We start from the raw sequence: 25,150 nt of genomic DNA on the forward strand, positions 1-25,150 counted from the left end.
ACTGCTGGGCTCAATCCCCAGAACTGCAGAAACCAAAAACCATCCCTGTGAGGAGCCCCAGCAGCACCACTGAGAAGTACTACTGAAGATGGCACCATCCAGCTCAATGCCAGATCCAGAGCAGGGCAGCTGGGTTTGGGTCAGCTTTCTATTTCTGTGTGTAAACAATAAAAGAGAGCATTCTTGTTTTATTTACCCCCCAAATAAGACACTACTTATTTCTCAATAATTATGCATGTTCATCATAAAAAGTAATTTAGACAATACAAAAAATACCAGGAAGAAAGTAAGACTCGCCCCAGATCACCCCACTCAGCCAGCTGTTGGCCTTATTTTTTCAATTACAATTGCTACCTTGTATGAGAGCTTGCTATATGCCAGGACTTACCACATGTGCTGACTGGCAGCAGCTCCTCCAGCCTCAAGTGTTTGTCCATGTCATCTGTTCCCCCTGGGTATACCAGAGGCAGAGCTGGCCTCTCAATTTTAAGTTTTGTCTTAAATACCACTTAAGAATTTGGTGTGTACTTTTCTTTCCAGTGTTAAGGATGGAACTCAGGGCCTCATGCTGGCTAGGCAAATGCTCTACCACTCAGCCACACCACCAGCCAGTCTTCTTGACATGGCAAGTTATGTCCCATCACTTGTACTACCATCATCTATTATTGTTTACTGCCTTTTCTTTTTCTCTCTTCACTAGACTGGAAGCTCTTAGCAGGAACTATTTGCCTGCCAGAGATAATCAATAAATGTTGTCAAAAGAATGTGCAAATTATTTTCACAATTATAAGTACTATTTTAGCCCCATTTTAGAGATGACAAAACTGAGGCTTAGACAATTATTTACCAGTTAAAGTTCAGGCAGTGAATTAGCAGATCCACGCATCTGACTTCACAGCCTGGTGCTCTTAAGTCCTGACCCCTAAGCAGCAGCTGCCTCTTACTTTCCCTTCAGTAGATTATGAAAGCCTTTTCTTTTCAATAAATACACATTGATTTTTATAACACCGTGGTACTGTGATTTATCCAATGTCTTACTGGGTTTCATAATATTTTCCAGTTATAGAGAAGCTTGTGGTGAACCTTTCGGAACATACACATTTATTTCAGCATCCTTTGGGCACTTTTATTCCTTAGGATGAGTTCTTCGAAGTTTGCGCCTTTGTGTACACGTGACCAGCTGCAAGATGGGACAGCGAGGTGCCTGCAGGAGTGGGAATCCGTGGAGGCTGGTGGGGCACTGGGTACTGACATTGTTTAAAGGCCTTCAGTGTTAAGGTACCTGGGATTAAGGACCAGTAGCACCAGCGCGAGGTCACAGCAGGCGCTGAGGCGCCAAGTTGTAGTGTTAACTGCTCTTGGACAGTCTGCGGCCCTGCCAAGCCAGCATTTCTGCCTTTTAAAGAGGGGTGGGAAAAGCATGACTTGGAAGATCTTGACTCTCTGTCCCCCAGCGTTGGGGGGTAAGTTTCATTCCGCAGGCTCTCCCAGGCGGACTGGGCAGGGCAGGACAGGGCAGGGCGTGGGTAGAGGAGAGGCAGCTGGGAAGATGACGTAATGTGCTCACAGTCTGCGCTTGTGGCGGCCGGCGGTCGCGACTGGACCTGTGAACGTTAACCCTTTAATCCCAGGCGAGTAGACGCACCTGCTAGAAGAACAGATCCCGGAGGAAAGGGAGAGGCTCCTTTAAGCAAGGGGAAGGAGGTTGGGCGGAGGACCCGGCGGCTACTCTCTTTATTGGCTCTAAGGCCGCGAGGGGCGGAGCCTACCTATGCTAATCTGAGCTGCTGATCGATGACGCGCCATCACCCCACGCGCCGCTTCGCGCGCCCGTTGGCTAAGAGGAGCCTGGCCCCATTGACAACAAACAAGGGGGCGCGCGGCCCGGGGGCGGAGCCACAAGGGCGCGGGCAGGGGCGGGGGGTTCCCGCCCCGCCCCTTCCGCGCGGTGCCGGGGCGCAGCTTAAACATGGCGGCGGCTGGCACGGGCCGGTGAGGCGGTACCGGGCGGGGGCTGTCGGGTGTCATGGGCGGTGGCGGCAGCACCGCCCCCGCGTCTCCCTGAGCGGGACGGCAGGGGGGGCCTCTGCGCCAAGCCGGGCGATGGACGAGAGTGGCGAGCTGGGCGGCCTGGAGACCATGGAGACCCTCACGGAGCTGGGCGACGAGCTGACCCTGGGGGACATCGACGGTGAGTGGTGAGTGGGTGGGTGGGGGGAGTAGGGGGATCGCGCGGGGAGGAAGGGGTTACGGCGGCGCGCGGGTGCGCGTGCGCCCACCCCACAGCCCCGGCTCGCGCGGGAAGAACCCTGCGTGCCCGGTGGCCCCAGCGGTCCCCAACCCTTCCGGCACGACGGGTGTTAGCCCCGGGGTCGGGGCGCTCGGCTCCGGGAGGCGGTGGAATCCCGAGAGCTGGGCCCAAAGCGGATCGAGGAGCGTGGGGACGGGGGCGTCTCGGGGAGCGACATCTGAGGAGAGCGTGGGGCCACCGCCTTCCTCTCGCGCCCACACGCGCTGTGGGTCGTCTGGCTCTCCGCGGCTCCGCGTCGCACCTGTCACTCCCAGCCTGACCACAGGAGGGGCTACGGATTCCTCGGACTGCGCCCCTAAAGTTGGCGTTCTAAACTCCTGGTTTTCTGGGAATTGACAGACGGCTGGGTCGTCGGACACTCCGGGAAACTTTGGGCATCAGCTGCAGAAGCAAGTTGCTGATGAAGCGAGCAGTGGCGGCGGAGCGTGGACGCCTCTCTCCAGGGAGGGAGACCCGGGCGCTCGTGCTGTTGCGCTGCAAAGGGAGTTAAGCAGCAGGAATTCTGAGTTGTGACCTCTCGGGTACAAGCTGGGAGAGGGTGGCCGTGGTTCTGTCGTCTTAACAGCGGAGTGGAAGAGCTGGTAGGAGCCCAGGAAGCCGCTCTTGCAATGTTCTCATTTTTCGACCATGGGAACCGATGTTTGGAGAGGGTCCACGACTTGCCCAAGGTCACCCTGCTAGTTACAGAATCCAGTTCTCCCAGTTCCTGAGCTGTTGGTTTCTTGCCATTCTACCTTTGGGGATTTGGAATTCAAAGAATAGGCTACTAATCTTAATGACTTTCAAGAATGGAGCTCTTCCCATGTTCTAGGCCCCAAATATTTTGCATTATGTTACTTAATGCTCACAGCAATCCTGTGAAGAAGATTTATTGCCTCTTTTACAGGAGATGTTGTCTGAGATCACTCACCTTAGTCCAGAACCCTTGCTCTTTAAGCAATAACTCAGGAACATTGTTGCTTTTCAGTTTACTAAATGCTTTTACATGTAGGATTTCACTACAGCCTTGTGGTAGGCAGGTATTATGGCTGCAGTCCCATTTTGCAGATGAAGAAACTGCAAAATATTCTCTTCTGGAGGAAGAGATAAGTAGTAGCAGCTATTTGAAAAATATGATTTCCATTTTCCCATTTTGCTTTTGTAACATTTTCTCTCTTGGTTTGTCCTTACTTTGTTTTGGTCACCCAGGCCTTATAGCAAGACCTTTAATGAAAGCCCCACTTTGAACCACAGACCCTTCCACTAAGTGCTCCTTAATGGGAGATCAGGGATGGAAGAGTTTTGGGAATATCATAAGGGTAGCTAACATGTTTTGAGCACTCATGTGCCAGGTGTTGTGTTAAGCACTTATACACACTAATATTCTCAATCCTCTTAACAACTGTCAGATGCAGTTGACCATTATTAGTCTTCTCCTTCTTCTGTTCATTGACTCACCGAGTGTTACACAGAAGTATGCCCAAAGCTGCCTTCTAGCAAGGGCACAAACAGAAATTCATTTTGTACTTCTATTCTTTAATTGATCTTTATTTGTTTGAATTTGTAATTTATTAAATTACGTAGTGGTTAATATTAACTTTATCCCCGTAGATGACTGAATAAAATAAGTACTCTAGAAACTACTACAGATGTTCAGTGACTTCACAGGCTCCCATACCAAGTTTGGCAAATATTCCCCTTCTTCATTTGGTCAGCAGGTATTTAAGTGCTGGCTGGGGTGTCTGTGCTGTAGGGAACAATGAAAGACAGGAAAGATTGAATTTTATGGTTGAAAGGACTTTGCGATGAGAAACAAACCACAGTGCTGAATGTAGAACAGCTTATAAATACTGCACAGGACAGTAAGTGAAAATCATTGGTGAGGGAACTTGGTAAAGGCTGTTGTATTTGTCAGCTTTCTGTTGCTATGACAAAATAACTGAAAGAATCAATTTAGAGAAGTAAAGATTTTGGCTCATGGTTTCAGTCTATAGTCACTTAACTCCATCGGATTTTGGGCCTGTGGTAAGGCAGAACATCATGTCAGGGAGGGTGTGAAAGCTGTTAGAAAGGTGTTGGAGGTCTGGGGTTGTAGCTCAGCGCTAGAGCGCTGGCCTAGCCCGTGGGAGGTGCTGGGTTCGATCCTCAGCACCACATATAAACAAACAAATAAATAAATAAATACAGGTTCATCAATAATAAAATAAAGGTATTGGGTTGGAGTTGTGGCTCAGTGGTAGAGTTCTTGCCTAGCATGTGTGAGGCCCTGAGTTCGATTCTCTGCACTACATATAAACAAATAAATAAATAATGCAGGTCCATCAATAACTAATAAAAATTAAAAAAAAAAAAATAAAGGTGCTAAAGACAAAAATAGAGTCCCTAAGAGTCGCCAAAGGACCCACTCCCTTCAACTAGATCCTACCTCCTACAGTTTCTACTATCTCCCAATAGTCCATTCAGCTATGCAAGTTTGAATTAATTCATTGATAAGGTTAAAACCTCATTGCTGCACCAGGGACCTAGTCTTCAACACATGAACACATGGGGGACATTCTACATCCAAACCTTCAAAGCTGGTTTACCAGAGTACAACACCAAGGAGGTAGTCTTTGACCCGGGCCTTGGAGGACAAGAAGGGTTGGGCAGGCTGATGGCCAGAGTTCTGCAGTTAGAAGTATCCCTTGATATTCACCCATATGTTCCTTCTCCAGAATGTTAGTGCAGTGAGGGCAAGGACCTTCCTGTCATTTACCTTGAATTCTTTGTACCAGAATAGCGAGCGTGTCCACCAAATATTTGTAGAATACCTGAATGAATGACCTTGGCCTGGGCAGAATACTGAATTGTACTAGAACATAGTCTTTGGAGTTGGTTGGGGTTTTTGTTTTGTTTTGTTTTGTTTTTTTCTCCTTTTCTTTTTGGAACTGGAGATCGAACCCAGGGCTTCATGCATGTGAAGCAAGCATTTTACTGCTGAGCTATATCCCATCCCTAATCTTTGGGGTTTGATTAGGTCAGGGTTGGCCAGCCCGGGTGCTTTAGGAGCCAGTCAGATAAGGAAGGGGAGAGATTATTGAAGTACATTACTTCTTTTCTGTGTGTATGATGGGGATAAGGAGTCTTTGCAACCTGGAGGGCTCCTGCTTGCCCCCAGGAGGGGTGGGCAGACTGGTAGAAATCCTCCCGCCTGCTCTAATTCATTGATGTCCTTTTGGGCTATGGGCCCAAAGTGGCTACATCCATTCACTCATTCAGTATTTCTTAAGTGGTTTCTAAGTACTCCCATCATGTACACAGTACTGAGGATATCTTTGAACAAGATAGATGAGATCTCTCTCAGTGACTTAAATTCTTAATGAAAACACACATTAAATAAAATAAATGAGCCATTTTAGCAAGATACTATGAAAATAAAATGGGACTGTAATATGAGAACAACTGGGATAGTCTACTTAGATGAGGTAGTCTATGGAGACATCTTGGAAAGTATTAACACCCATCCTGTATTGGGGCACTCTACTGCTGAGTTACGTCAACAGGCCTTTTAAAATTTGAAACAGGGTCTCACTAAATTGCCTAAGCTTGCAGTCTTCCTGCTTCCTCCTTTCAGGTACCTGGGATTATAAACTTGTGTTACCATACCCAGCTTAATGTCTCTTTTTCAAAAAATGCCCAACTCTGGATTTTATACGAAAGCTCTGGAATTTTAAACGTTGGATTTATCTATTATCTATCTATCTATCTATCTATCTATCTATCTATCTATCTATCTATTTAGAAAAGCTATAGCCAGGCACAGTGGCGTATGTCTGTAATCCTAGCAGTTCAAAGCCAACTTCAGCAACTTAGCGAGGCCCTAAGCAACTTAAGGAGATCCTGTCTCCGAAAATAAAATGGGCTGGCGATGTGGCTCAGTGCGTAAGCATTCCTGGGTTCAATTCCTGGTACCAAAAAAGAAAAGAATGAAATAAACACACTGTAGATACACAGCAAAGCATGTATACTAGTCGATTTCCAGGGCCTTGTTCTGCTGCAGAATGTTCTGTTGTCCCAGCACCACATTTAAACAAATAAATAAATACAGGTCCATCGATAACTAATAAAAATTAAAAAAAAAAAAAAAGAAATGTGCTAAAGACAAAAAAAGAGTCCCCACAGGATTGCCAGGTCTCACTTGTGATGAAATAGCTACACTGCTTCCTTTTGTGGTATATTTCTGTGTTTTGAGAAAGGCTCTTGTGCATTGTATTATGAGCCAGATCTCCTGGAAGGACAGAGAGGTGGACTCTTCCTCCACTGGGGATCAGAAAAGTCAGAAGCAAGGAGGTGACATTTTTGCTAGGTCCAGGGGAATGGGTGGAGGAGCAGCATGACAAGCATATCAAAGGAGGAGGACTAGGCTGCCTTAGAAATACAAGATTGCTGGACATTTCCTGGAACATACAGTGTGTGTAAGGAAACAAGATGAGATCTGAGAGGTGAGTTGGAGCCAAATTATGTTCCAGGCGCAGATGTTTTGTGGAACGTAGGGAGGGAATTGTTGAACATTTTCAAGTAGAGAGGGACGGACAAATTAATCATGGGCTGTAAGAAAATTCAGCTATGCTGAGGAAAGAGTAACCTTCCCATTTGAAATGAAGGCCTCTGAAGGGTTAGCCCTGAAGGCAGGGCATGGTGGAATTCTAAGATTCCAACAAGGCTTTGAGCCTGGGGTAGTTGGAGAGTTCAGAAAGCAGGAAGGGCTGGTTGGGAACATGGATGAAAATTTGTCTTAAATGGACTGGAATTGAGGTGGGAAGCTATCATCTAATAGGAAACAGGCTATTGAGGTTTTGATGTATAGTGACTGTTGATGAGTTGAGGATAGAGATAAAAGAACTGGGAGGTTTGAAGTGAGGGAAGTGTAATAAACTAAGTTGAGGTGAGCTTTTAAAGAAGTGGTTAGTGGATGTTGGGACAGTGCTGCAAAGGTTAGTAAGGATGACAAGGCCATGGAAGGAGTTATGGGATTTGGCAGTCAGGAGGCCTGCCTTTGACAGAACAAAGAGGAGGGCTCCAAGGCTAGGTAACCAGGCAGGAGTCAGGAGTGAATGGAGAGAGGCAAACAGAGGCGCTGTTCTCCTTGGAAAAGGTTTAGGATTGTTTCAATGAACTAATTACTTTCTGTCTTTATGGTTTTGTCCATTCTAGACATTTCATGTTAATGGAATCAGGATATATGGTTTCTTAGTTAATATTCAGATTCATCCATGTTGCAGGTGTATTCCATTATATGGATACACTACATTTTGTTTATCTACTCTTTAGTTGGTAGATATTTGGGCAGTTTCCACTTTGCAGCTATTATGAGTGAAGCTGCCCTGAATATTTGTATACAAGTTTTTATATGAACATAAATGTTAATTTCTCTTAGGTAGATCTACATTTTTGTTGTTCGAGTTTCCCCAGGGCTTATAATAGTCCCATTTTTTCTCCTGCTTAGTTTCTGTGTTCCTGTAATTAATTCAGCCCTCGTGATAGAAACTACCTATATGGTGGTAGGTTCCTTTCTTTCCAGGAGCTCTCCCTCTTTTTGCTCTTTGATAATTGTTAAATCTGCTCTCCCTAACTTATCTTGAGACTACCTTGTAGAGTGATGTCATAGTTCCTTTTTCTACGTTTTTTTAGTTGTTTAACCCTTTTGTTTTGGTGGAACACGTTTCTCCAGTAGCTCCTTCCAGAGGTAAGTTTTTTGAGGCCTTGGCTATCTAAAAATACCTTCATTCTAACCCATTCCAATATGAATGGGTGAGACATATTTTATATTAGAATTTTAAAGGAATTGCTTCATTGTCTTCCAGCTTCTAGTAGTTGAGAGATTGGATGCCACTTTGGTTCTCATTCCTTTGTATGTCTTTTCTCCTCTGGAAACTTTTAGGATCTTGTCCTTATCCTTGGTTTCTTGTCCTTGAACTGGGCTCAGTCACTGGCCCTACTTAGTGGGGCTCTGGAGAGCTATGACTGATATCTGATTTGTGCAGTCCTCCTGCTGTTAGCCCATTCTGTACCTCAATCTGCAGAAGAATTTACAGTTCCCAAGCCTCTAGCTTCTTCTTTTTTTTTTTTCCTCTAGCTTCTTCCTGCAGACCTCAGTTTCATCTTTGGTAGAGGACACTGAATAGGTACCCTATAAAAATGTGACTATGGTAAAGGAGATGTGAGGCGAAGGGGCAGAAACTGATTTCCTATTTCTCCAATAAGTGCTGGTTTGACAAGCAGCTTAGTAAGAAGAAACACAGGTCTGCTTTTTACCCCTGTTGTATTACCTCTTAGATTTATTTTTTTCCCTGGGGGGGTGAACCCAGGACCTTATATATGCAAAGCAAGTCCTCTACCATTGAGCCACACTCTCGGCACCTATATACCTTTTAAAGACATAATCAAGTGTTGTTTTGACACTTGAATATTTACCGATGTTGCTAATGTTTGGGTTGAAAGAGCTGCTGTTGTCTACAGCTTGTTTATTTTCCACCAATTTTTAGCTCCTGGTCTCATCCAGTTATGTTTCCTGGGATTGCTCAGACCACCTGACCAGAGTCCCCTTGGGTTTTTCCTCCTTCCTTCTTGTTTGGCTTCACCCTTGACAAACATTCTCCACATTCACACCCAGGCCTTTGGCCTAATGTTCTTGAGTTCTGCCTGCCTCTAAACAGTCTTTTACTCAGCTCAGATATTGGCATTAAAGTATACTTTTGCTTTTATTTCAATTAGATCTCTCTTTAAATTCATAATTTAAAAAGTATCCCCCACCCCTGTATTGGGGATTGAACCCAGGAGTGCTCTACCACTGAGCTACACCCCCCAACCCTTTTTTAAAGTATTTAGCTAGGGTCTCACTGAGTTGCCAAGGCTGCTCTTGAACTTGGTATCCTCCTGTCTCACCGTCCTCAGTCATTAGGATTATAAGTGTGCACCACCATGCCTGGCTCATCTTGTTGTATATTATTATTTACTGTCTCTGCAATCAACTCTACTTTTTAATCCTTCTCCACGTTTTGAAATCACTTGTAGGCAGCACCCATTATGTTCCTAACACTGTATCTGCTCAGACCTTTATACAGGGTCTGTTTTGTCCTGGGTTCTGGGTTTAGCACTGGTAAGGTAAACAGGATCATTGCCCTCATAGAGGGTGATGGCCCTTGAGGCCAGGCACTATTCTATGCCCTTAACCATTTTTTGTCTCATAATGTTTTTGCTTTTAATCCTTTCTCCATTTCTACAGTATGCTTTCGATTAAAGAACTGAGGCCCAGATCACACATTTAGTAAGTGGTAGGGTGGTAGCTTAAATCTAGATGTGTCCAGCTCTAAAATACATGTTCTTTTTCTCTACCCCATGCCATCTCCCTGTCTGATTTAAGAAAGCTTCTAAATTGCAAATACAAGGTGGTGTGATGGGCTTTGAAGCTAGACATGAAATCCTCTGCTTAATTATATATTCAGGGGATGTATGTTTATCAGTGGGCACTTAAAGTAACTTTCCCTGGGTCCAGTGACTTTTCTTAGATTCCTGTGAGAGGTGGAGATTGGGGATATCTAAGACAGGGCTGTTGCAAGAATTAAGTGAGATAAAGTACATAAATGGAAGCAGGCAGACATTCTTTTTTGGCTGTGGGAATGAATGGGGACCTGAATGAACTTCAGTTTACAAGTTGACTCTGGACCAAAGGGCCTTTTTTAGAATACAGTTTTGGAATGTTTATTTTTTCCTTTTGAAAAGGTTTTTGTAAGTTTGGGTGGGGTGCAGAGGAGCAGCCACAGAATGTGATATGAAGTGTTCCGTTTCTTTAAAACAAGACTCAAGGGTTAAACTTTATTGACACGATGGAATTATTTAGAGTAGGAGAATTCCACAACCTGGGCTTCAAGGTAAGGCTACCTGGGGAACTTATTTAGAAACTAATCCTAAACCATTGAAAGGCTTGCAAATGGGGAAAACAGAGCCCTTTCTGCATATTTCAGGCCTTGGGGATTGCTAATGAGTATGTGTCTAAATGCCCTTTACAATCTTGCTCCTCCATCTCGCCCCACAGAACAGGGCTCAGGGTCTGGTTTGGAGTGATGAAATTCTGAGCTGCTGAACCACATGTGGAGCTGCCTTGCTGCCCAGGGCCTGGCCATCTAACAGCCTCAGGAGAAATAATGCTGCTTTCTGCATGCTACCATTCCTGTCAGGCCTTGCCCTTTACAGAAAGCCTCCTGCTATTTCTTTCCAACAGTGCTGTGAGGTTGAAGCTTGATTTTTGTGCCCATTTTCCATGGGCATAGATGAAGCACAGAATCAAAATGATTAGTTTGAGGTTTCCCATGCTGCTGAGGAAGTAGAGGCAAACTTGGGTCTTCTGACATGGGATCCCTCCTTTTCCCTGCCTTGTGGAAATGAGTTGGGAGATACCTTGATTCAGGCAGCATGATTGTCTAGCCGTCCCTTCTCTAGTCAGAAATTGTGTTTTTGAATTAAAAAAATAAAAATAAAAATCATTGCTCAAGCCAGGTGTGAGTGGCACACTCGTAATCCCAGCTATTCTTGAGGCTAATAATGCAAGAGACTTACAAGTTGGAGGCCAGCCTCAGCAACTTAGCAAAACCCTGTCTCAAAATAAAAAATAATAAGGGCTGGGGATATAGCTCAGTGGTAGAGTGTCCGTGAGTTCAATCCTTGGTACATAATACGTGTGCCATGCACACACACACACACGCACACACACACACGCACTCACATCATCATCATCATTTCATTCCATTTCAGCATGAGTAAGTGTCCATATATTCACAGTCACAATTTTCAGGAAGCTGACATCTAAACATCTAATCTTAGTATGATGCAACAGGGGCCCTAACAGAGGAATAGATTTCAAATTTTTGAAGTATTAGGAAAGTCTTCACAGGGACTTTAGCATTGGATTGTGTTGTGAAGAGTAAGTGAAAACAATTTTAGAAGAAGGGGCAAAATTGGAACAAAGTTGTAGTAATTTGGCATATTCTAGAAACTTGTGATTTAATGTGGTTAGAGTACAGTGTAGAACAGTTCTCAAACTTAAGTGAGCCTTTGAACCCCAGTGTACATATCCAAAGATCTGAATCAGGAAGATCTAGGATGTCACCCAACAGGGACCTAACTATTGAAGGAGACAACATCAGAGAATGCTTGGTAGGAGCCTTGTGAGCCGAGGCCTTAAGGAGAAAAGAAGCATGTCCCAGGCCCAGCGACCAGCCTTTTTGGAGGGCTTGGCCAGTGTTCCTGTTTTACAGACACGCTCTTGATAACCATGTTGTTTTGATCAGACGCCTTCTTGCTTCAGTGTGTTCTTTATAGTCATGATTCTTGGTGATAAGGGCATGAAAAGAAAAGGACTTTTTGGAAAGGCTGGACTGACCAGACAAGCTAGAGAGCTGGACCAGGGAAATGGGCCAGAATCAAGGGAGACTCAGCCACAGCAGAGGCTGAGCCCAGAGCAACCTGATGAGGACTCCGCTGCTTGATGATTTGTGTGTTGTCCTTGCTTTCCTGGGTCATCCCTCAAGAGTCATGTTCCTGGCAGGAGCAGTCATTAACCATAGCTAATGACCTTACTTCCCTGTGAGACTGCCTGATGGGCATTCTCTAAAAGGAATGTCAGGGTGCTAATGGGAGGGTCAGGCCTGATGGTGGAAAAATGAAGCACAAGTGACGAATGTCCACTGCATTTTCTGTGCCTCTTCTCTTTGCCTCCAAAATAAAAGCCAAATGTCTATGATGGCACTTAGGCCTTTCACAGTTTATCTACAGGCAGCTCCATCTGTCTACTTTGTTTTATGCTCTCTCTGCTTCAGCAACTTGCAGAACAGTTCCTGGTACTGTGGTTTTGCTAAAACTGTTTCCTTTGCCTGAATCCACCCCCCTCCTCATAAAACCCTTTTCATCCATCTAGACTCAGCTTTCACTGTCTGCCAAGATGGATCAGTCTTTTCTTTACTCTCTGACAGCCCTTTCTTTGGGAGGTACTTGTCTGTTCTCACCCTTCTCACAGTGTATGGAGTTGGTTAGATTTCTGTCTTCTCTGTAAGATTGAGAGGTAGAGAGGGGAAAAAACAGTCTTTTTCAATTCTTGCTCTTTGCTGGGTCCCATGCAAGGCACTTAGTATCGATCCTCCAGCTCCTAGAACATAGCGCATAGCACACACAAACGTCGAGTGGATATTTGTGCATGATTTAATTAATAATGGCTTTACAGGTATTATTTTCTTCTTAGGAATATTTGGGGGTGTAATAATGCATAGAAGGGTAGGATGGTGGGTTCTTGGACTCTTTCATTTTTGCCAAATGGTTTAAAGTACTGAAAAAGGACGAGATTCCTTGTTTTGTAGACTCTGCCCCCAGAAGGACAGTTCAGGGGAATTGGTTTGTACCTGACTTTGTTGACAGTGGGTCATCTGTCATTGTGAAACCTAAGGCCCTCCTCTTGCAGAACAGGACCATGTAGGATCAATTCCTTAGCGTCTCTCTCACTCTCTGCATCTTGCTCAACTTTGTCTCCTGCTTTCAAGAGAGTGAAAAAGAAAACAGTGTGATGCCAGGGTGGGGGCAGATGAAGATCTGGGAAAGACCTGGGATGACACATCTTTCCCTTCCTGAGCTTGGGGTGTTTACTCATGAATGAATGAAGCATTGACTGGGCATGTTTGGTGGTAGCCATACAAAAATGGAACCAAAGCATCCACATTATGTTGTGGCTAAGCCCTTGACTTCAAATCCCAGCTGACTATATGACATTGAACAGTTGCTTAACCTCTGTGCCTTATTTTCCTTATCTGTAAAGTGGAGATAGCATGGCACCTACCTGAAAGTATTGTGGAAATTATATGAAGAAATATGAAGTGTTTAATGTGATTGCTGACACAAGACCTCAGTGAATGTTAACTATTACTATACTATTTTTATTATTACTAATTGGCTCTGGGTTCTTTCTTCTTGTTGTACTCAGAGTCTCATCTTAATCTCTTTCTAAAAGCAGGCATTTCAAAGTAATAAATGGAATGAAATGGATAGCCTTTCAAATATGAGGTACCGAGATGCCTGTAATTTAGCATTAGGTAAGGGTTGGAGTTTCTGGGTGGGGCTCTTGCATGGGTGGGGACTCCTGTGCAGCAATCTAGAGCACAGCCACCATGAGGTAGGGCAGCTGCATGAGATCCCAGAGAGAAGGCAACATGGTGGCAGGGTTGGGTTGACTTCTACAGCAAGATGCTGGAGAAAGAGCATAAGACTCTGGAGAGGTAGAAAAGCTTCTGCCCCTGTCTATCTTTTGTTCATCACGTGCCTGAGACCATGTGAAGTTCTTACCCTCTTTGGACTTAGATTTGTTTTTTTTTTTTCATGTGCAAGAACCTTTGTCAGTCTCAATATTCAAGCACTTAAGTGCCAGGCACTATCCAAAGTGCTTCACACACAATACCTCATGCAAAAGAGTGCTTGAGCCAGATATGGTGGTGCACATCTGTAACCCCACTACTTGGGAGGCTGAAGCAGGAGGATATCAGGTTTGAGGCCAACCTGGGCAGCTTTGTGAGACCCTATCTCAAAATTAAAAATGAGGGGCTGTGGTTGTGGCTCAGTGGTAGAGCGCTCATCTAGCATGTTCGAGGCCCTGGGTTCGATCCTCAGCACCAAATAAAAATAAATAAAATAAAGGTATTATGTCCAACTACTTCTAAAAAATTTAAAAATAAATAAATAAAAATTAAAAATGAAAGGAACTGCAGGTGTAGTTCATTGAGAACACCCGGGTTCAATCCCAAGTACTGCACATACCAAATCAATCAATCAATATTTTTTAATGCATTTGTTTGTTTATTTATTTTTTTTTGTGGTGCTAAGGGTCAAACCCAGTGCTTCACACGTGCTAGGCAAGCAATCTGCCACTGAGGTACAGCCCCTATCTATCTTGAAGTAGCTACCTCACAAGATGATTTCTTAACATTATGTAACAGAGTATGTGTGAAAGTTCCTAGCAAGGTGTTAAAGTCAAAAACAATGTAGTATCAGTGCTAACCAGGTAATTTTCTAGTAAAATAAAAATCACATTTAAACTTTATAAGTAAATGTACACATGCTCACATGCAAACACAAAGTAAATTACAGTAAAAACAACAGCTGTTTAGGCAACATCCCCCAACAGGTGCCTGCTGTACCATGCTGCTCTTTTTATACCAGTGCTTTGTACCAGCCCTGGCAGATATTTACACAGGGTTCTCTACAAGAACATATGCCTCTGGCAGACATTTATTTTTGTATCTGGTGGCATCTTAGTTAATGTTTGTTAAATGCATGTATTAAGGGATGTGTCTTTATAAATTTGTTCTTTATTAAAAGAAAAACTGTTCTTTTAAAATTAATTAATTTGTTTATTTATGTTTTTAGTACTGGGGATTGAACCCAGGGCACTTTATCACTCACTGAGCTATATCCCCAGTTCTATTTCTGTTTTCAAACAGGTCTTACTAAGTTGCTGAGGCTGGCCTCAAACTTGTGATCATCCTGCTTCAGCCTCCTTAGTCTCGGTTAGAGACTCTTTTAGCAAGGAGCACTTGTTAAAGTAGAACGTCTCATTTGGATGATAATGTAATAATTTGGGTAGAAAGGTATACTTTAATGCAAACAGGCAAAAATATCTCTTCCCCATTTCCCTTGATGAGTGTGGTTACATGTTGCCCTGAGACTGATGTTTTCCATTAACACTGGAACACTGAGCTGGGCACAGTGGTACATGCTTATAATCACAGACACTTGGGAAGATGAGGCAGGAAGATCACAAGTAGGTCAGCCTCGGCAACTTACCAAGACCCTATCTCAAAATTAAAAAGACTGGAGGCTCAGTGGTAGAGCGTCCCTGGGTTCTATTCCCAGTACCACACACACACAAAAAAAAAAAAAAAAAGAAAAAGAAAATGAGGGAGAGAAGGAAATTGATATGGAAAGCAATGATATGGATTTCCTAAATGCCCCTCCACTCACACCCTGAATTCTCCTTTGTTGTTACTCCAGGTCTCTCTTATATCTTACTCCCGAATTGTGATGAACGTAAATGTAAAATATAAGAAATGCTTGTTTTGTAGGGTAGGAGATTGTAGGTGGAAGAGAAACACAAAAACCTAAATACAGATCCAAATTCAAATCTCAGCTCAGCCACTTTGTAGTGTATGTGGGAGACTTGAACAGATTATCTAATTTCTTTGAGCCTTGGTTTCCTCACTTTTAAAACAGAATAATAATAATACTGGTCTCAGAGTTTATTAAAGTAATAATAGCTGTCATTGTTAACTATTAATATGTTGTCTCATAGAATCTGTATGAGTGAATTTAATTTCAGCTATAATCACCTTCTGTACATTTAAATAAAATATAAATACTGTTTTTAATCAGAAAATAAGTTTATTATCTTCACTGAGTTGGTTTTGCTTTTAAATTCAATAGCATACCATTAACTTTTATCCAAAGGATAAACTAAAATCTAACCTGGAAATATTTCCTTTTTCAGTGTGATATTTAAAAAACTGAAAGAATCAAATATATTTTATTGTATGCTTGACATATTCCTATATATTAATATATATCAGAGATTGTATTATTCCTATATACACAAGTAAAGAAAACAAATCTCAAGGAAATTAATCTTCCAAAGATAGCACGGTAATTACATTTCTGGATTCACAGCCAGTTCTGATTTTTTTTCACTCCTTTGGTACTGGGGATTGAACCAAGGGTGTTTTACCTCTAAGCTACCTCCCTAAGTCTTTTTTTTCTTTTAATTTTTGAGACAGTTTCTCAATAAGTTGCTAAGGGTTTTCTTAAATTGCCCAGGCTGGCCTCAAACTTGTGATCATTCTGCCTCAGCCTCCTAAGTGGCTGGGATTGCAGGTGTCACCACACTCAGCTTCTCTTTGCATCTAAACGTGAAATCTATATTCAATTTGATCTTGCAAAATGGGCCTTGGTTTGGTTTTTTTACATCCTGCTTTTCTCTCTAAATAGGTTTCCTTGTCACCCTGTCTTTGCATACTTCCCAGGAGCCAACCTGTTTCTGAATGTTGATCAATTTTTAGAGCCATTTTCATAACCAGAACTTTTTTTTTTTAATTTTATTTTTTGAGTTGTAGATGGACAGGATGCCTTTATTTTACTTGTTTATTTTTATGTGGTGCTGAGGATCGAACCCAGTGCCTCACGCATGCTAGGCAATTTTTAATCTATAGCCAATTTTCAGAAAAATTTTCATCAGTGGAGAAAGTTATCTCAGGTTTTGTTGTTGTTGTTTCAGCCATTCTGATTATTATCTGCTCTAGTCAGAATCTAGCTATAAGTTTAATTAGTTTATGTTGTCATGGGGCTCTGGGTAAGGGAGCAGCCCCCTTGTACAAACCAGAAAGAAAAACTGCTAAGCGGTAGGGTCTCTCTTTCCTAGAGCATAAAACAGCTTGCCTGTGGGTTGTCTTCATTTTTAATAAGGAGAGTAGCTAAGCCCACTACCATTAGTTGTGGGACCCCTTGTGCTTTGGCCCCTGGCTACCTGCCAGATTAGTGCAGCCCACCACAGCTGCATTTTTCCCAACTTAGCTCATGAGGCTCCCCAGAATAGAATGCAACTTGCATCCTGATCAGCCTTCAGGGAGCTGCTGGACCTGTTGAGCCTGTGATTTTGTTGTGCTCCCTGTATCCTCCTTGATGTCTTGTAGATACACCTGTCTGCTGTGACATTTCTCCAAGGCTGTATTGTGATACTTTCACTAATTCCTTGAAGTCAAGGACTGATACATCACCTCTGTAGGCTGGTGCTTATTGGGTGCTCAACATATTATAATCATTTTGAATTTATATATCTACTTCCTCTAAAGTGAGAGCATTGCAGAAATTGCATATACCTGTCCCGATTTTCCAGGATAATTTAATATTTAAAAATATCTTGTGTCATTATGAAGCAATATATTTCCTTCTATTTTTCAATGCATGATCATTGTTTTTATAGGTGGCATGAAAGTTGCTTTTGGGGGCATTTCAGTGGCTCAATGCCTGTTTGTTTTGTTTTTGTTTTAAGTTACCAGGATCCTTAGTGCTTAGAGAGGTATAAAGGAGTGGAGGAGTCTAACCATGAACTTGTAGAGCACAAGACATAAGCAAAACATTTAAAACTACAACTTGTGAGTTTTAAATGTGGCAACATGCTTTTTTTTTTTAAAAGGTAAAAACACACTAATCTATCATGAGCAAATATCAAAAGGTTATTAGCACTATTAGGGAGGAAACTAGCAAGATGACAGAACTGAATCAAAGGAGAAGAAACTCCTATTTACATAGTAGGACAAGAAGAATGCAGAAATAAGATTGCAAGTTTAGGTGCACAACTGGTTAATGTCCTACAAGGCAATAAAAACAAAACCTTGGAGGTTATCTTTCCTATTAAATTATTTGCAACTTAGCGATTTTCTGCAAGTTAATATCTAACTTATCAGAACATGGGTCTTAATCAGTAGTAAATATAAAGTCAATAAAGTTGTGTTTTCTTAGCGCATCAGATGACCTTTAGGTAGGCAGGGGAGACAGTGCAGTAGTATAACCTTAAAGGGAGCCAGATACAGTGTGCATACCAGTAATCCAGTAACTCCAGAGGCTGAAGGCAGGAGGATTGCAAGTTTGAGGCCAGCCTGGGCAACTTAATGAGACCCTGTCTCAAAATAAAAAATAAAAAGGACTGGGGATGTAGCTTGGTGATAGAGCACTTACCTAACATATGGGTTCAGAGCTCAGTACCAAAATGGGGGAAAACAAAAGGATACAGAGAACTTTTATTTATTTATTTATTGGCTTTATTTCCAAGTTTTAGATAATTTTTTCTTTTTTTAATATTTTTTTAGTTGTAGATGGACACACAATATCTTTATTTATTTTTATGTGGTACTGAGGATCGAACCCAGTGCCTACACATGCGTGGCAGATGCTTTACCACTGAGCTACAGCTACAGCCCCTAGATAATTTTTCTTAACAAAATAGATCACAGTTGGGTTCATGGGCTAACACTACTGGGTCTGAAATGGAAACAAGTTCTTGGTAAAAGCAATTGTAAGTCATTTTGAAGTGGAATTGTGCAGTTTAGAGCTTGTGCAAAAGAGGAAGGTATTCACAAGCAGAAAAGGCCAGGCTAGGCAGTCATAGTCTGATTGCCCCACCCGCAAAGGCATGTGCTGAAAAGGAAGTAGGTATTTTTCTTGGGTAGATGAGGAACTCAGGTGAGTAGGAAGTGAAACCCTTGGAGTAGGAGGGAGCATTGGGTAGAAGCTCTGAAGCTTGTGTTTAAGAAATTTGATTTGCAAAGCTGTTGGACTAATAAGATACTCAAAGATGATTATCTGAGGGTAGGAGGCTGAGGCTGAAATCAAGCAAGGCTATGGAAGTGGAGCAAAGAGTTAAGTCTGTGATACTTTGGAGGAAGACCTAACAAATTTAGAGTAAATTTATGGCAGAGGGAAAGAGCAGCAAATTGAAGGTGGTGCTGATGATCGCTCACCTGGATGAAACTACTGGGATCTGGCTCAGGTCCCATGCTGTGGTGTCTAGGAAAGCCTAGACTTTTCTTCATTCTTTGCCCACTTTCCTTTTCTATGTAGAGCTGGGCTGGGGCTGCCTGATTGAAAAGGAGAGAGCCATATATACGGCAGATCAGAACACCTTATAAAAATTGCTTTAGGTCTGGGGTGTAGCTCAGTGGTAGAGCATTTGCCTAGCACAGACAGTGCCCTGGGCTCATTCCCTAGGGGAGAGAGAGAGAGAGAGAATGAATATGAATTTATGAATTGCTTTGGGTTCCTATGGGCTTTTTTACTGTCCTAATTTCTAACAGTTGTATTTTATTTAATATTTGGTATGTACAGCCGGGTGTGGTGGCATATGCCTGTAATCCCAGTGACTCAGGAGGCAGAGGCAAGAGGATCACAAGTTCAAGACTAGCCTCAATAATTTGGTGAGGCCCTAAACAACTTAGAGAGACCCTGTCTCAAAATAAAAAGGGCTGGATGTGGCTCAGTTGTTCAATTCATGAGACCAAATAAATATATCAATAATAAAATTTGGTATATACAAAATATAAAATTTGGTATATACAAATGTGATACATTTATGTGTGTTACAAAACATGAGCATTTGAGAATCTCCACCTCCCCACCCGGTTTTCCTTTGTGGTTTCTTTGCCAGTAAAGAGGTTCACTCATCTGTCACTTAAAATATAGGATGTTTGAATCACTACTTTGCCATCCTTTGTCATTCCACGCCTCCTCCAGACTCCCTTTTCCTAGGAACATGACCCAGAAAGAACCCTTTTTAAGTAACGATGCTGTCCCTGTCAGTACTGTTCCTATATTTTGAGCTGGTGTGTTGAGATGGCAACACACCTAGTGTTTGAGTGGAGTGGAGATGGCAATTTGCCTGTTAAGATTATTCCCTGTATTACTGCTTGCATTTAAGGACTTCTGTGTGGAAAGATGTGGTTACTGAACTGAGGTCTTTAACTGCCTTTAACTCTGGGTGACTTGAATGGTCATGGAGAAAGCAGTGATGACTACAAATAGCAAAATGGTGAAGAATGAAAAGTTACCTCACAGTTAACCTTGGGTTTGATACTAGTCTACTACTATTTGATTTTTCTGGTAATTATTAGAAAAACCATCCTAGGAAAGGAGATAGGATTATCAGCATGGGAGAGTTCTGAATGCTTCAGGTAGTTCTTACTGGGCATTGGATTTTGCATTTACCTCCCTCTTTCTGGATCACTGGTTGTGTTCCATCTCATTCCCAAGCATCCTGTACACACACATCACACTGTACTTATTTATTCCTATGTTCTTGTGCTTGTGGAGCAGCTATAATATCAGAGATTAAATGAACAACAACAACAACAAAAAGTGAAAGCTTAGATGAATGTCCCTATAACCTTGGGGATGAGACCTTTCTTTTTTGGGGGGTGGGGGGGCGGGGTACCAGAGATGGAACTCGGGCATTCAACCACTGAGCCACATCCCAGCCCTATTTTGTATTTTATTCAACCACTGAATTGCTTAGCACCTCTCCATTGTTGAGGCTGGCTTTGAATTTGAGATCCTCCTGCCTCAGCCTCCTGAGTCTCTAGGATTACAGGCCTCTGGGCCCAGCGGTGATGAGATTTTTAAAAGAATAACACAAAAGCCATGTAATTTCACTATGTAATATTAAAATTCATATATATGTAGTTTTGTATACAAATTTGTACTAGAGCAACACATATATTCCCTTAATCACTGTGCTATACAAAATCTTGCAAAGGGGTTAGAATCAGGATACTCAAAAAATACCCTAAGTGAAAAAGGGGAAAGAAAAAAAATCATTTTTTAAAAGAAAACCAAGAAGCTAATAAAATATCATGGCTTTACAAGTAATTGGCCTAGAAATATATAAATACCACCACAAATTAGACGTTTCTTCTTGAAAAAGACCTGAGGTTTGCTTGCGGAAGTGTGGGTATCATTAGATGATAATGTGTGAGTTATTGTGAAATGGCAGAAGGGGAGGGTTATCTGAAGTTTGATGGAAAGTTCTGGCACCATTGTAAATGGGTGTGGTTCATAACATAGGCAGTGACCTGATGGCGCTGGTGGATATTTTGAGAGGTGCGTTTGTGTTTTGTGCATCTCCCCATGGCTCATGTCAGCTGAGTATTTTTCTAGTGTTTCTTTCATGTATTAACAAATGCCAACTTCATGCTATGCTCAAATTGTTCCTGATATTGGAACAAATTGACTTTTTCAAAACAACAGTTAAATCAGTGCTCTGCTTAGATTCTACATGAATTAGTAACTCCATGAGTTATCTATAATTATAAACCTTGTTTTGCAGATGAGAAAACTGCAGCTCAGTGAAGTAAAGCTAACTCCAAGATCCAAGGCTTAGATGTGATGACTCTGAATCCTTGTCTTTTTTTTTTCATGAACAAATTTAAAAAGAAATAACAATGGGTGAAATATTTGGAAACATATAAGAAAGAGCAAATTTCTATAATTTATGAAAAAATTCAAACTAGTAAAAAGAAACAACTCAGAAAAATAAAGGTCAAGAATAGGCAATTTATAATGAAAGAAATACAAATGGTCATTAAAATTGAGATAGAAAAAAATTTTCCTTCATTTAGCGTTTAACCATGCAAAACAAAACGATGACATGTTGGTTTTATCCACTATTTCAGATAGCTGTAGGGAGACAGTGGTGAAAGCACAGATTATCGTAGCCCTCCCAAAGCACACATCCCAACCATCTAATTTCTAAGGATTCATCCCAAATGAATGATAAGTGGGAAATGATTTTTTTTTTTAATTTTTAGATGGAACCAAGACCTTTATTTTATTTATTTATGTGGTGCTGAGGATCGAACCCAGTGCCCCAAGCATGAAAGGCAAGTGTTTTACCACTGAGCCACAACTCCAGCCCCTGGGAAATGATTTTTGTACATTTCTAAGAATTGTTAATAATCCTGAAAAAAAAAATGAAAGCAACTATTATCACTAAGTGACTAAATAGATCCAGTGGACCAATACAATTTAGTATTGTATGACTTTTCAAAAAATATTATATTTATAATGGTTGACAGTAAATGCTCTTCATGTTTTATTAAGCAAACAGACCATTAGCATTTTGAGTGGAATCTCATCTTTGCAAAACCATTTGCATGTATGTGTATGTTTGTGTGTACAAGCTGGTCTCCTGTAGGAAGAAGCCTGAAAGGATACACACATCAAAATATTGTCAGTGGATGTCTCAGGGTAGTAGAATTGCTGGAGTTTAAATTTTTGTTCTCTTCATTTAACTTTTCTAAATTTTTCAGTAATTTGTTTTATGATTTTAAAAAATTAAGACATTGTCTAACACAAGGTGCATAATAAATACAAAATATAAAAATAAACGAGCAAAACAAAAAAGAATAATGAGTGGGGCTGGTGACACGTGACTATAATCTTGGCTGCTTGGGAGGCTGAGGCTAGAGGGTGACAAGCTTGAGGCCAGCCACGGCATTTTAGTGAGACTCTGTCTCAAAATAAAATAAAAAGGACTGGGGATGGGCAAGGGTTGTGGCTCCACGGTAGAGCGCTTGCCTAGCACATGTGAGGCCCTGGGTTCGATCCTCAGCACCACATAAAAATAAATAAGTAAAATAAAGGTATTGTGTTCAACTACAACTTAAAAAAAAAAAAAGGACCAAGATGTAGCTCAGTGCTTGCCTGGCATGTGCAAGGCTGTGGGCTCAATCCCCAATATCACAAAAAAAAGAGAGAGGAAGGTGGGGCCCTTGTAAACCAACACACTGCGTATCTAACAGGGCTAGGTAACAAATACCTACTGAAGAATTGTTGACTCACTGCAGTTTGGAGAGACTGTTGCCCCATCTAGGAGATTTGGATTCCTTATTTCTAACCAAATTAGTCTGACCATATTTCGGGTTATCTTACTCTAAATAGATGCAACGGGGCTGAGCTGGGCAAAGTAACTTGCTACCTCTAAGTCACAAGCTCCATAAAGTACAGATGAATTTGAGACACTTGTAGATGAGACACAGGGCTGCCTGCAATGCATGGTTAACAACCACAACCTCTAATTTTGGTTACATGCTTTTAAAGAGACCAGAACCCAGAAATAGTTTCATGGGTCCCTGCATACTTTTTTAAGCAATGTAGCCCTAAGTTTAAGAAGCAGCCTAAAACAGAAATGTGGCTTAGAGAGGAATGGGGTGAGCTTGGGTGTGCCTACCCAGCTCCTGGGAAGCCTGTCTCTGGCCCTGGGCCCGGTGGGCTGCAGCAAGAAACTGAACTTTATTTTTAAAATTCCATAAATGTTCTCCCAGGCCTCCCTTCTCTGGGTTTCATGACCACCCTCTATGGAAATGAGAGCCTGTGTAATCGCAAAGCACAAATGATCAGAGCAGGGAGTAGCGAGAAGACATTAGGATGTGCCCACAGGACGCAGCTTAGAGTCACAGAGTGGGGCCTGCGCCCTGGTTCTCCAGGCCTCCCGTTCTCTGGCACTGCAGGGTGCGTGCTCCCCACCCTGGAGATGCTCCAGAGGCTCTTGTGGATCCTCTGTGTAAATGTTCGTCTTTTCTTATAGTAGATGGACACAATACCTTTATTTTATTTACTTATTTTTACATGGTGCTGAGGATTGAACCTAGCGCCTCACACGTGCTAGGCAAGCAATCTAACAACGGAGACACAGCCCCAGCCCTGTTGAGAGCCACAGCCGAAGGGGCCCCAGCAAACATCCAGCTGCCAGCTGATGATTGGCTCACAGCGGCCCCAGCAACATCTAGCTGATTGGCTCCTCGGCCCCAGCAACATCTAGCTGATTGGCTCCTCTGCGGTGATGCTCATTGGACTGTGACCACAGAGCTGCTCATTGGGGGACTTTTTTGGCTCCGCCCACGTGACCCAGCCAATCGGCCTCAAGAGCAGGAGGATTGTGGGAGGTGGAGAGAAGCTTGGGTGGGAGAGAGAGGCTTGTGGAAAGCCGGTGGTGGCAGTTGAGGCTCTGAGGGTTTTTCCTGAGAGGCTGTTTTGTTTGGCGTGTGTGGTTCTAAAAATAAAGTTAGTTTCTTTTGACAAGTGGCTCCTGATTGTGCCCAGCCAGACTGCGGCATTTGGTGGCTCGCACGGGGAGCGACTGAGGGTAAGTGAAACTGCTCGCCCCTGAGGGCAGGGCGAGAGGATGGGTAGCCATTTTAAGATTCCTCTTTTATTTTGCTTCACTTTTGTTTTAAGTTGCCTGTCCCTGGAGATGAGTGAGACGGAAGAAAAACCGCTCACATCTGAGGAAAAACTATTTACGTCTGAGGAACAGATAGGGAGAAAGGACGGATGCACATGTCAGGAGGATAGAAAGGCTATAATGACTTTTTGTTGTTCCCTTTTTATTTCATTCTGTCTCGGTTTTGTTTGGCGTCATCTTGTTGGGTTGTATTATAGTAGAAATACGGGATCAGAAATTAGTAAAAAACAAACTGAAAGAGTGTTAAGTAAATTGTTAGAGGAAGGAGGCATCTCAGTAAAATCAAGAACAATCAGGGCATACGTTGATACAATACAAAAATGTAGCCCATGGCTTTTTAAGGAGGAGTTGTTAAATATATCACAATGGAACCATCATGGTGAAGATTTAAAAAGAATAGAAAAGAAAAGCCCAGGGACTCTGCCAGTTGGCACATTGCCATTGTGGACGTTCATATCTTGTTTGCTTAGTCCAAAGCCTTCAGTTCAGACAATGGTAGAGGAAGGAGAAGACATATTGATTCAAGTAAAAGAGAAGGTCTCTCAAGTTAGTCAGACAGAGGAAAAGATTCAAGTAAAAGAGAAGGTCTCTCAAGTTAGTCAGACAGAGGAAAAGATTCAAGTAAAAGAGAAGGCCTCTCAAGCTAGTCAGACAGAGAAAGAAAGTGTAAAACAGAAAAAGCCATCAGGGGGAAAGTTACAACAGGAGACTGCTACTAACACCTTTCTATCACCAGAGGGTGTAAGTGTCCAACCAACAGCACCACCTCTACAAGAGACTGCTACTAACACCTTTCTATCACCAGAGGGCATAAGTGTCCAACCAACAGCGCCACCTCCATATGCTGGGAGGCCCCCAACCCCCGCAGTTGATAGTTGGGATCCTGAGACAAGATCTCAAATATTAACATGCCCTGTATTTGAGGCAGGAGGGCAGCGATTTTACCAAGTTTTAAATTTCAAAACAGTGAAGCAGCTAAAAGAGGCTGTAACAACCTATGGTCCTCA

The 25,150-nt window shown here is 42.4% G+C and overlaps 1 protein-coding gene across 3 annotated transcripts in view; it reads left to right on the forward strand.

Moving 5' to 3' along the window:
- The first annotated feature begins 1,779 nt into the window (after positions 1-1,779).
- Positions 1,780-25,150, forward strand: part of Srebf2 (sterol regulatory element binding transcription factor 2) — a 61,977-nt gene continuing 38,606 nt past the window's right edge. The window contains exons 1-2 of one of the 3 annotated variants that reach the window (XM_058574267.1): positions 2,177-2,191; positions 2,651-2,892. Coding sequence is in view for 1 of the 3 variants with exons in the window: in XM_046429404.1 (XP_046285360.1) it covers positions 1,795-2,191 (397 nt within the window). In the remaining 2 variants the exon portion in view is untranslated. Of the gene's footprint in view, positions 2,199-2,650; positions 2,893-25,150 lie in introns of all 3 variants that reach the window. The other 2 variants (XM_046429404.1, XM_046429405.2) reach the window with 2 other exon arrangements.

This window comes from Marmota monax, unplaced genomic scaffold (genome assembly GCF_021218885.2).
Source record: "Marmota monax isolate L192 unplaced genomic scaffold, Marmota_monax_Labrador192_F-V1.1 WCK01_AAM20220418_F8-fsc00051, whole genome shotgun sequence".
Classification (NCBI taxonomy): domain Eukaryota; kingdom Metazoa; phylum Chordata; class Mammalia; order Rodentia; family Sciuridae; genus Marmota; species Marmota monax.